Source organism: Cordyceps militaris (genome assembly GCF_000225605.1).
Source record: "Cordyceps militaris CM01 unplaced genomic scaffold CCM_S00002, whole genome shotgun sequence".
NCBI classification, from domain to species: Eukaryota; Fungi; Ascomycota; class Sordariomycetes; order Hypocreales; family Cordycipitaceae; genus Cordyceps; species Cordyceps militaris.
Window position 1 is genome coordinate 656,810 of NW_006271970.1, and position 12,448 is coordinate 669,257.

A 12,448-nucleotide genomic window follows, 5' to 3' on the forward strand; every position below is an offset into this window, starting at 1 on the left:
CCCTCCGACTTCACTACAAGCTTTGCTTCCGGAGGAAACGGGTGGTGTTCTTTATAAAGTTTATTTCCTGAAAAAATACCAACGGCATTACGTTGTCATTCTTTAACTCACCTGCGCCCGCTTTTTGGCCGCTGTGGCTCCGATTTCTACCAGGAAAAATTTGCCAGTCAGGTTACGAACTTTTTTCAACTCACGCATCTAAATTTGGAAAGCTTCACACGAAGCTGCAGATCATTGCCCACCATGGACGAGATGTTTGATGTTTTCGAGGGCAACGCCGGCCCTGCGAGCGCCAGCGAAGACGAAAGAGTGCCGACCAAGAGCCGCAAGGACAAGACGAAGAAGAGAAAGGCGGACGAGGCGATGAACGGCAAGGCTGCTGCTGAACCCCAGAAGGAGAATGCGACCGAAGATACTGAGATGGGTGAGACGAGCGATGCCGCGGCGGCGCAAGAAGACGACTCGGACACGCCAAGCCAGCAGGACAAGAAGCGTCGCAAAAAGGGCGACGCTGCCGTGCCGGTCATGGCGGACAACTTTGAGACGGCGCAGTCGAGAGAGGTGGCTGGTGCGGCGACTTTTGTCCCGCAGGACTCCTCCCTCATCCTATCGCACAACATCCAGCACCAGGTCGCACTGCCACCCGACCTTGACTATGAATACGTTCCGCTCTCCGAGCATAAGTCGCCCGCCGAGCCTGCGCGATCGTACCCCTTCAAGCTAGATCCCTTTCAGAGTCTGTCGGTTGCTTCCATCGAGCGCGATGAGAGCGTCCTCGTCTCGGCGCACACCTCTGCGGGTAAAACCGTCGTCGCCGAGTACGCCATCGCCCAGTGCCTGAAGCGAAACCAGCGAGTCATCTACACCAGTCCGATCAAGGCCCTCAGCAACCAAAAATACCGAGACTTTGAAGCCCTTTTCGGCGATGTCGGCTTGATGACTGGTGACGTGACCATTAACCCGACGGCGAGTTGCTTGGTCATGACGACGGAAATTTTGCGATCCATGCTGTATCGCGGCTCAGAGATTATGCGAGAAGTCGCGTGGGTTGTGTTTGACGAGATTCACTACATGCGCGACAAGACACGAGGCGTCGTTTGGGAGGAGACAATTATTATGCTGCCCGACAAGGTCCGATATGTGTTCCTGTCCGCCACCATCCCCAATGCCTTCCAATTTGCGGAATGGATCGCCAAGATTCACCACCAAGCCTGCCACGTTGTGTATACCGATTTCCGACCTACACCGCTGCAAAACTACTTTTACCCAGCCGGCGGCTCTGGGGCGCGCATTGTCGTCGACGAAAAGGGCAACTTCAACGAAGACAACTTCAATATCGTAATGAAGGAGGTCGAGGAAAAGAAGGGTGCCGACCCCAACGACATTAACGCCAAACAAACGGGCAAAGGGAAGAACAAGAAAACGCACAAGGGTGGCTCCGACGACGGCTCCGATATGAGCAAGATTATCCGCATGACGATCCGGAAAAGCTTCAACCCTGTCATTGTCTTCAACTTTAGCAAGCGAGAGTGCGAGAACATGGCCATTAGCATCTCGAAGCTGAGCCTCAATGACGATTCCGAAAAGGCCATGGTCAACAAAGTCTTCCACAGTGCCATTGAGAGTCTGTCAGAGCAAGATCGCGACCTGCCGCAGATCAAGAACCTGCTGCCCCTGCTTGTGCGCGGCATTGGTGTCCATCACTCTGGTCTCCTGCCCATTTTGAAGGAGACTATCGAGATTCTTTTCCAAGAATCCTTGATCAAGGTGCTGTTTGCCACCGAGACCTTTTCCATCGGCTTGAACATGCCTGCCAAGACTGTAGTCTTTAGCCAAATCACCAAGTGGGACGGCGTCAAGCGTCGCCCGCTCACGTCCTCCGAGTACGTGCAGATGGCTGGCCGTGCCGGTCGCCGCGGTCTTGACGCGCGAGGTATTGTAATCATGATGATTGACGATAAATTGGAGCCCGACACCGCCAAGGAAATTGTTACCGGCCAACAGGACAGGCTCAACTCGGCCTTTTACCTGGGCTACAACATGATTCTCAACTTGCTCAGAATCGAGGCCATCTCTCCTGAATTCATGCTCGAGAGATGTTTTCATCAGTTCCAGAATGCGGCTAGCGTTCCCAGTCTCGAGAGGGAACTCATGGCACTGCAGCAAGAGCGTGATGGCGCCACTATTCCCGACGAAGCCACCATCAAGGACTACTATCAAATTCGCCAGCAGCTCAACACCTATACGAGAGATATGCGATCGGTTATTCAGCTTCCCAACTATTGTCTCCACTTCCTACAACCTGGCCGCCCAGTTCAAATCTACAACCCCAAGGATTCGCCGGACAACGTGGCTGGTGGCCTGGACTTTGGCTGGGGCGTGATTGTTAACCACTACCCGCGTCGTAGCACCAAGCTTGGCGAACCCGAGCACATCCCTCAAGAATCGTACATTATCGATGTCTTGCTTCCGATATCTGCTTCTAGTGCCGATATTGTTCCTGGACAGCCAGCTGCCGAGATGCCTACCGGTCTTGTTCCCGCCAACGGCGATAAAAACACAATCATTGCCATTGTTCCCTGCTTGCTCACATGCATAAAAGCCATCAGCCAGATCCGCGTCTTTATGCCCAAGGATGGCCTCAAGACGGACAAGGACCGCGCGACGGTGAACAAGTCTCTTTCCGAAGTCAAGCGCCGCTTCCCCGATGGTCTGCCCATCCTCGATCCGTTTCACAACATGGATATTACAGACGAGTCGTTTCAAAAGCTCCTTCGCAAGATTGAAGTTCTTGAATCCTGTCTGCTAGCCAACCCTCTACACCTGTCGCCCCTGCTGCCGTCACTCTGGGATCAGTACCATGCCAAGACACTGCTTACGGAGAAGATCAAGGCCAAGAAGAAGTCGATTGCCAAGGCCCACAGCATCACCCAAATGGATGAGCTCAAGTCGCGCAAGCGTGTGCTGCGGCGTCTTGGATTTATCAACGATGCGGAAGTCGTGCAGCTCAAGGCTCGCGTTGCTTGCGAGATCTCATCGACCGAAGGTCACGAACTGGTGCTCTCGGAGCTGCTCTTTGACCGCTTCTTCAATGAACTCACGCCCGAGACGTGCGCTTCCATTCTCAGCTGCTTCATCTTTGATGAAAAGGTCGAGGCGACGGCTTTGAAGGAAGACCTGCAGAAGCCGTTCCGCGAGGTGCAGGCCAAGGCGCGCATCGTCGCCAAGGTCAGCCAGGAGTGCAAGTTGGACGTCAACGAAGAGGAATACGCGGCCAGCCTCAAGTGGCAGCTGATGGAGACGGTGTTTGCCTGGGCCCAAGGCCGGCCGTTTTCTGAGATTTGCAAGATGACAAATGTCTACGAGGGCTCCCTGATTCGCCTCTTCCGCCGCCTGGAAGAGCTTCTGCGCCAGATGGCCCAGGCCGCCAGGGTCATGGGCAACGACGACCTCACCAAGAAATTTGACGAGAGCTTGCAGAAGATTAGAAGGGACATTGTGGCTGCCCAGAGTCTGTACCTGTAGCTGAATTGCTGTTTGTTCCAACTACCTTTTCTTATGTAGCGCGTCTCATTGTTTTCTTAGTCATTTGCAACCAGGGTTTATATGGTCGTAATGGAGTTTGCTGGCATTGGGAAAATGAAGAAGAATGTTACGGATTTAGACATTAAGAAGTCATCAGAAGCGTCCTTAACGCGATATGGAAAAGTCGCGAGCTTGGTAACATTTGGGTTAGCATATTGTGGTAGTAACATTGATGAGATAAAATATATTTCATTGTTTCTGTTAGTCCCCAGCCTGTTCGTGGAAAACGTTTTAGCTATAAAGGAATAGAGAAGTGAAAGATGCCACGCGCCAGACGCCATTGAAAGTAGATAGCCATTCAAAGAGAAAATCAAAACCGAGCAGCCATTGGCCGCGTCCCTACCGCTCACTGCCCATAGTCATGAAGATGCCGACGGTCAAGCTTAGCACGACACCAGAGCCGACAAAGATGCGCCACTTCTCGCCCCAGACATCCTGGCGCAGCAGCCACGTCATGGTGCCGAGCGGGAAGAAGAAGCCAATCATCATGGCGCGGATGAGGACGTCGAGAACCGAGGACAAGTTGGTGATGTCGTCATCGAGCGGGCCAGCCGGCGTCGACGACGGCAGCTCCCCCGCGTTGCCGTCGATCCACGCGTCCTCCATGCCGCGCATCGTGTCCGGCGAGGGCACAGCGTCGGACGCGAAGCGCTCCGTGTGGATCGACGCAAACTGCGTCCGCAGCGTGGCAATGTCCGACGCCGTAAAGCCCGCCTGTAGCAGGCGATCAAAGCCGCGCGGTCGCGGCTTCTTGCCCGCCGTCCCGGGGGCCGCTACCTCACCGCCGCCTTCTGGCGGTTTGGCGGCGTCGGCCTCTTCGGCGTCGAGCTCCGCCGTGGTGAGCTCGTCGCCGATGGAGCAGTTGAGGTAGACGCGGACCGCGGGGGGTTTGTCGACGGCCTTGCCCTTGGTGTCGGGCGGTGGTGGTGGTGGTGCGGCAGGGAGCGGCTTCAGCACGCTGGCGAGGGAGGCGGCCGAGGGGAGGATGCGGCCCTGGTAAATGAGGCGCAGGCGGCCGCGCGAGGCGATGCGCGCGCGCAGGCCGTGCTGGAAGGCGAGCACGGTCGTGGTGTGCGGCAGGGGCACGTCGGTGGTGAGGTCGGGGAGGCCGTTGGAGAAGCGGACGATGATGAGGAGAGGCGGCGGCGCGGGCGCGGGTGCGGTTGTCGATGCCATGATGGCATGCTGGCCGCGAGAGGGGCCGGAGTGCAGTGGTGACGATGAGGTCGGGATGGGAATGGGAAGTATGTAGTTGATGAGATGACAGATAGGCGTTGAGAGCTCACCCAGTGGCGGTAACGGCACAGGGACCTCGTTTGACAGCTATGCGGATACTCCGAACAGGATGCCGAGTTGGCCGCGCCTAGTGTCAACATATAGCCAAAATATTACAGAAATTCGGGTACCTTGTCAAACAACCTCTTCTAGGCGAGTTTATACTTTATATAAATCTGAAACGTTTTTCAATTACATGCATGTAACCTACGCAAGAACACGTTACAGGGTACATACGGAGTACAAGGCGCTTAAATAGCTGTCGCTGGGGAGCTTCCAGGGTCTCATCAGAGAACATCTTTGGCTGACCGCTCTGGCAGAATTTCTTCCTGTTCACAAGCACCTCTACGCATCAGGGTCATTCGGTCAACGGCATTTCTTTTGCATTTCGTTTGCTTTAGAGCGTGCATTTTGGTTCTCACAATAGACCCCATCTTTCCCCTTGCTCTGTCTGATGCGGCGCGTCCCCTAAATGTCATGCGGCGCACCAGGCAAACCAAACGTCTCAGTTGCTTCTACTGCGGCAAACAGACAGGCCTCACGTATGATGGCACGATAACCAACTTCCTCTGCCTCTCCTGTGAGGCGACAAACTACCTAGATCACGTATGCTAAATTGTCATGATCTTTTTCCGCCAAGGAAATCTGCTAAATTCTGCTTCTAGAATGGTGACATCACCGACCCTCCCGTCGCAACAGAAGGTGAAGCTGCCGCGCCCTCACAATATGCCAGACCACAATCCGTCGCCGCTGCCCGGCCGGACGTCGTCTTTTGCGAAACCTGTCTCAAAAACCAGCACCTCTTTACAGCGTCTCTGGCGCAGTATCTCCCGGACGACCCGTCCCACCCAGACTACGACGAGCTCGATCGAAATTACTACCGCTACAGACGCAATCTTGAGAAGCGCTACCCGCAGGTCTGCGACGAGTGCGCCGACAAGGTGCAGAAGCGCATACGAGAAGCCGGCTACACGGCAAAAACGGACCATCTGCGGCGCATGATGGACAAGAGCCGCGGGCGCAAGGCGACGCGCAAGGCTGGCGTCCTCGACGTGGCCAGCGCGCTGGGCGCCTGGCTCTGGCGCGGCGGGCTCGTGGCACAGTTGCTATGGCATGTGCGACACATTCTGCAGGCCTTGGAGCGTCCGGATGACGGCATGTACGACCCAGACGACGCGAGCGTATACGTGAAATCACTGGTGGCGGCCAAGCCTGTGTTGACGTGGCTGCCAGACGGAGATGTACTGATACAGATGAGCATCGCGGCGGCTATCCTCTCATCATGGTGGAATCCACATTTCGTGCAATTCACGAGGGGCTTTACGAGACATTTGCTAGGCTTCACGCGCTGGTACTCGTTCCAGGGCTTGATAATTTTCTTGCGCATCCTCTTCCGTAGTGTGTTGGGCATACACGGCGGAGATGCGCCATCACAGAGCGCACAGTTGAGTGTACATCTAGCCACTGCGGGCATCATGTGTTTCGTAAGCACACATCTACCACCAGGCATGAGTGATGCTAACAAATCTAGATTTACATCATGGCAGGTAGATCCATCAAAGTAGACACAGCGCCACTGTTCCGGCCCGAGAACAAACCCTTGACGCCGCGCCGAACCATGACACCGGCCAAGCGCAGAGAAGAAGACTCCAAGACCTTTTCCGAATTGATCAACGAGGCCCTCGACTCGACACCCCACAAAGGTGGCCTCTTGTCCGCGGGCGCGACGCCCGGCACACCAAACTACGCATCCAGTAGCGCATTCGTCCCACCAAGCCAGATCAAGATGATGCAGCAGCGCGGCTTCAACGACTCGCCGCTAGCGTCGGCAGCGTCCTTCAAGCCGCTCTCGCAGCCGCCACCCATTGATAATGGCAGTGACGAGATGGACTGGTCACCAAGCCAGCCGCAACACCGCGCGTTCCGCGACACCACGGACAATGGCGGGCAACCCCGGCCGTTTGGCCAGTCCCCGACGCACCCTGATCAGAGCAAGAACCCGTTTTGGTTCAAGGTGCCTCCCGCGCCGACCAATCCCGCGCGGCAGCTGCGCAACCCACCCAACATGCCCATCTTGCGCCAGAAACCCGTCGAGCGCGACGACGTCTTCTTCACCAGCCGCCGCGACAGCGCCGAGTATAAGAACCGCCTGGGCCCGACGGGTGCCGGCACCAGCTTCCGCAACCCGACTTTCTTTGCGCCCGAGAAGAATGACGAGGCCAATTCCCTCGCCGACCTCCTCGGCGAAAGCTTCAGCCTAGGCCGGGGAAAGCAGCAAGGCCAACAACAACAACAACCCCACGACAGAACGTCATCGACCTTTTCCTCGCCCTTTTCTGTCAAGCGGCACGCGGCCCCGCAACACCCTCGCGCGCTTCCTCGTCACCGCCACCGCCCCGTCGAGCTCGTGGCCCTGGCCGTTCTGCTGCCGCTCTGGCTGCTGCTGTCGGCCTTTCCATCGCTCCTGTACGGGACAGCGCTGCGGGGTCTGGTGCTCGTCGGCGCGGGCGCCATTGCGCTGAGCGGCACGCCCGAGATGGACGACCAGCGCGATGGGCGGCGATTGGAGCCCCCCAAGCTCGTGGATGCCCTGCTCTCGGCACTTGGCGTCGTGGAGCTCGCGGCCGTGTGCTGGGTCGGCTGGGAGACGTGGACAGGACGCGTGGATGTCGATGCGTACGGTACAGGTGTCTTGACGGTCATGCTGGCACACCATGCCGCGAGCCTTTTGCAGGCCTGAGGGTGGGCGGTGCGAGGATATGGCATTGGAGTTTTACAGGAGGGAGGAGTTTGGTGGGCTTTTGACTACTTTCAAGAGAATGACGTGTGTGTGTTTTGGGTATAAAATGGAAAATGATTCACCCGTATATACCTTGATTCTGCATTAACGGAAAAATGTATACATCATTCATCATAACTTCGTGTACATGGCTACAAATATTTGAGGCCTTTGCCCATACTGTATACATCAGAGAATGACCCGTTGAGGCTCCCGCTCTATTCGCGACCGATAAGCAACCCCCCCCCCTAAGACAAAAACAAGCTACACTGATCAACTCTGATACTAGAACCCTGTGTAGAGAGGCATCGCCGCCGTCATCCACAATCGAGCTTTGGACCGGCCGGGGCACGATATCCGTCATCAAAGGCGTTGAAGGGCCCTCAACGGGTCGTCTATCTCGGGGACACATATTTTCAAGGCCGCGAGCGGTCGGTACCTCGGATTGCAGCTGGTTTTCTGTTTTGCAGCTATTTGACATGTCTACGACGATGGTGGTGACGGTCGCGATGCCCCTCCCCCCCCCGAGACGTGGCAAGGATGAAGATGATGGCACAAGTGATGATGGGATGCAAATGCTGGGCATATGCCGACTTCATCGATTTCTGTCTCTCTCTGACCCACCCCGACCTTTTCTGAGAGTCGTGCCCCCTGACCGCTCCTTTTAATCCAACATCACGATCGAAACATTACAACCAGCCTGTCACCCAGATCCATCCCACCACCCTCGAACCAGAATGGCGGACTCGGCATCCCGGCGTGCGCTGAGCATCCCCGAAATCCTTCTCAATATACTAAACGGATGCACCAAAGACACTCTCCTCGCCGCCGTCCGCGTCAACAAACTCTGGTTTGACTGCGGCATCGGCGCGCTCTGGGGCTTGAACGACTTCCTCGAGACGGCGGCCCAGCTGGCGGCGATAAAGGGCAAAGAGCGCCGCCAGCTCTACGCCAACTGCATCAAGGATCTCAGCGTCCACGAGCAAAACACGCACCTCTACGCAGGGCCGCTCAAGGCCGTCGAGTTCCCGGCGTTGAACTTCGTGCACCTTGAACACAGCAGACCGGGCCAGGCCTGGCTGTTTTCCCGCGTCTTCACGCCTACCGTAAAAGTCCTGAAACTGTTTGCGGTGAAGCTGGGTGATTATGGTATGCCCGCCATTGCCTCCCGCATGGGTCACCTGACGCATCTGATGATGGGTGGCTCGGGCTGCTACGCAGGCGGAATGGCCGCGTTCCTAGGCGCATGTCGCTCGCTCCAGTACCTGGACGTTCATGGCGTGTACCAGATTGCGCGCCAGTTTCCTACCGAGTGCTTCATCGTGCTCGCCTCGCTACCCAGTCTTGAGGTACTGCATTACGAGGGAGACCTGAGCGCGGACTCCATTACAAGGGCGGCCACGGTGGTGGCCGAGCCCTTTATCGCTTTGAAGCTGGTAGTCTTCAAGGTTCAGCCGCAAAAAGTGCCAGGGCTGCTGCACGGTATAGCACAGCTCCCGCAGCTTTGCTCCTTGCAGCTGGATCTGGACTGTAAGATGCCAGATTTGAGAAACTTGTCCCAGTTGCAGAAACTTCGCAGCTTCGCGCTGATGTTCAAGTCAGCGCCGCGCATGAGAAAGGAGGATCTGGCACCAGTGAAAGCCCTGACTGCTTTGGAATACTTGACGATAGACGCTGAGAATTGGTTCGAGGGTCTTATAAACCCTGGCATGCCCGACTTGATGAAGGAGATGGACCTGCAAGAACTCGTTTTGGGACTGGGAAAGCTCCACAAACTACGCCTCACACCCAAGGCCGATATTGGCGTGACGTTTCTACAACATCTAGCAAAATACTGCCCCTTGCTCACAAGTTGCGCCATGCTGACTCTGACTTTGTCTCTGCGAGAGCTCGAGGGAATAGAGCCAATTGCCCCGAACAAATGGTTTTGCCAGGCCTTGTCCGTGGGCCTCGTGGAGAATAATTTCAGGGAGGAAGCTGACATGTAAGTTGAGAATGGCCCCCAATGAGTCGCTTTGTTGCTGACCATCTGATCAAGCGACTCGGCCGTGGCCTTGATTCTTGAAAAGCTGCCGACAGTCCGACGCTTTGACTTTTTGCCATTCGACTTTACCGTCCCCGGACTTTTGGATACAGACTCATTGATATACAAATTCCAGCAGGCTTTGAACTTTGCCATTCGAGCTCTGCCTGGCTGAGGGGCATATTGTAGAATGCTACTCTTGTGTCAATACTCGGATGGTCGCACTGGTGAGACGGCAACCACCAGAGCTAGGATGGTTGGAAAGGAATGGTTTGGACTGATGTTGCAGAAGGGTTTCGTATATTTAGGGTAGTTATTCGTAACATTGTCGTTTGTTATGAAGTGACTGGACAATTCCGCATATTGTACTGTGGTTGTTGGAATCCCGACGTATTAGTGTGCCAACTCCGGAACGCCACGCCTAACTAACTACCAGAAGAAAGGTGCCTAACAACTGACTAGGCCAAGGGCAAAGCAATAGTTAGTCTTTCCTCATTATCATCGACGGAATTCGATGCAGCGATTAAAATGATATGTTACGCTCCGACGGAGCACCCGATCCAGGGTTCCGGGCTCCTCCCAACAGATTGATGACTTGGCATGTCCGATCTCGTGAAGTTTTTGCTCCGCTCGGTGTCGAATCGAGCCGGCCAGCCGTACGGCGAAGGCGGCTTCGGTCAGCAGATGGGGCAAGCCATCGCGTGAAGAGCACACGCGAGCGAAAACTAAATTGAGTCTGTTTCAAGTACTCGGTGTAAATAATTCTGAAGATGAGGCAGCCCAGAAAGGCAACGGCATCCTGATTGACAGAGGCTGGTTTGGCCAAGGCCAAGATAGTTTGCTTGGTGCATGAGCTGGGGTGTAGCACAGGCTTTGAAATGGCATGGGTGCTGTGGCTTGAATTGCGATGAACGAGTGTCCACTTGCGGCAGCCTGTCGCGTGAGGATAATAGTGATTGATATCCGTCGTGGGATTGAATCAAGTCAAGTCACCGACGGTCATCGTTATGATGGTGCTGCAACGGCGTGAGTACACCAGCCAGCCAGTCACCGACGTGCAGAGTGGGACGGACAGTGACTGATTGAATGCTGCGTGACACAATTAGCAGCCGGAGCTTCAAAAACCTATCTGTAGCCTTGGTGATAGTTGGTTGATAATAAGACAAGCATTGTTCAAAGCAGGCTGGGGCTGGAACATCCCGGCCGTCCCATCTCCGAGCTGTCCGTAAATACGATGTTGTGCAGTATTGCCACATGCTTAGTTGAGACGGCGCAAAAGGCCTGGACCATTCGGTCTGAACGGGCAACCGATCGAAAAGCCCGTCCCTGTTTATTATAGTTAGGCACATTTGTCCCTGTCACCCTGTGGTGTGACGAACGACAGCGCCGCAGCCACTGCAGCCAACAAGAATGTTGGAATTTCCAAGGCTTATTATGTGCCCTCCACACCGATTGCGACGGTAGAATCGTAGAACTAGCAGTATTAATAATGTTCGGAGGAAAACATGGCAGTGGATGCGAGTGGGATCGCAATTATAAGCTCTTGTGCGATGGCCTGATGCACCTAAAAAGGTATGGCATGGTACGAGAGGCCTGGGGGAAAATACGTAGTAGAAGTAGGTGGCGTCTTGGTTTTGGTGGACAACGGATTTAGCGGATTTGATCAAATGCTTGCACAGTGCCGAGTTCATCGTCTACCGTAGCCAGCAAGCTTTTTGGCTTTTCTGTTGTACCAGACGTGACAGACTGACGCCAGATCAAGTTGTGACCCAGAAAGCGTAATAGAGCCGGTCTGGTCGGTGTTGACTTATTACTGGCATCGACACAATGATGAAGGCGATCTGCGAGATTATTATTATTATGACCCCGGAATTTTTGTCCGCCTGAGACATGCGACTGCTGGAGTTGAGAGGCAATCCATGCAGGAGAGATGTCGATTCCGTGCTCATTATTCGGTAGGTGAGATTGCAACGCGGGACAATGTGAGAGACGCAAGGTATTGATATTTTTGGCTAGCGTAGCGTGCCTGGCAAGTTCGCGACTAGCATCCGGCAGAAGTCACAGCTGGCAACAAAGTTCTGCAATTGGTGATTGCGGCGGGCGCAGCGTCTTTTAGCATCAGCAAGGTTATCTTTAGCGCTCTAGTTATTCGTTCGGGCGTGACAGCGTCCTTGGGCCTTTGACCTGTTAGTCGGATACACGACTGTCAAAATTGGCCGTCATGTACCTGATTTTCCGGATTTGTCTCGACAGGAACAGTGATGATCTGCAACGACGCTACCGACGTAGTTCCCCAAATGTGCAAGGGACAGTCTGGGCCAGTCGCAGCCAAACAGGGCGGAACTAATACAAAGTTCCGTCGATGTGCTTAGTTGAGCATCGAAAATCGACGTGGTAATGATGGACTGGTCATTGTAGGTTTGCTTCGTAGCAGCACACTATTGCCTTGCGTGGTTATGTTGCCACGGCCAGGATGGAACTTTGGCTTTGTTCGTCTTCCTTGATACTCGCTTGGCAATGACGCCAGTCCGGATAAGGAGGGCAGATCCGCAAAGCAGATGGTGGATGGCTCTAGCAGGGTTCGGGGAGGCGATGATGGAGAGGAGGCCGAGAGGTTGCTGGTTGCTGGTCACAGTGTTTGCCCGGAGTTGAAGAGGCGGGCCTCCCGAGGCCGTGGTAGAGCACACAGTGCTGCACAGCTTGTCTACAGTGCCGCCAGGCCAGAATCGAAAGAATGCAGCGGCGGGAGAAAAGGGCAAGCAGTATTTTGCGACTGTGTCTTCTAT

At 55.0% G+C, this 12,448-nt stretch overlaps 4 protein-coding genes across 4 annotated transcripts; 3 read left to right on the top strand and 1 right to left on the bottom strand.

Moving 5' to 3' along the window:
* Window positions 1-243: 243 nt before the first annotated feature.
* On the top strand, window positions 244-3,525 carry CCM_02156 (ATP-dependent RNA helicase DOB1; the record flags this gene model as incomplete). The annotated part of the gene is made up of 1 exon (XM_006667309.1): window positions 244-3,525. One exon carries the CDS (start codon window positions 244-246, stop codon window positions 3,523-3,525), a length of 3,282 nt encoding a protein of 1,093 aa, XP_006667372.1.
* Window positions 3,526-3,924: 399 nt separating this feature from the next.
* CCM_02157 (conserved membrane protein, putative) lies at window positions 3,925-4,761 on the bottom strand (the record flags this gene model as incomplete). Its single annotated transcript, XM_006667310.1, has 1 exon — window positions 3,925-4,761. One exon carries the CDS (start codon window positions 4,759-4,761, stop codon window positions 3,925-3,927), a length of 837 nt encoding a protein of 278 aa, XP_006667373.1.
* Window positions 4,762-5,337: 576 nt separating this feature from the next.
* Window positions 5,338-7,600, top strand: CCM_02158 (uncharacterized protein; the record flags this gene model as incomplete). Its single annotated transcript, XM_006667311.1, has 3 exons — window positions 5,338-5,466; window positions 5,526-6,344; window positions 6,392-7,600. 3 exons carry the CDS (start codon window positions 5,338-5,340, stop codon window positions 7,598-7,600), a joined length of 2,157 nt encoding a protein of 718 aa, XP_006667374.1.
* Window positions 7,601-8,376: 776 nt separating this feature from the next.
* On the top strand, window positions 8,377-9,837 carry CCM_02159 (uncharacterized protein; the record flags this gene model as incomplete). Its single annotated transcript, XM_006667312.1, has 2 exons — window positions 8,377-9,623; window positions 9,678-9,837. The coding sequence occupies 2 exons, from the start codon at window positions 8,377-8,379 to the stop codon at window positions 9,835-9,837; spliced, it is 1,407 nt and encodes a 468-aa protein (XP_006667375.1).
* Window positions 9,838-12,448: the final 2,611 nt, after the last annotated feature.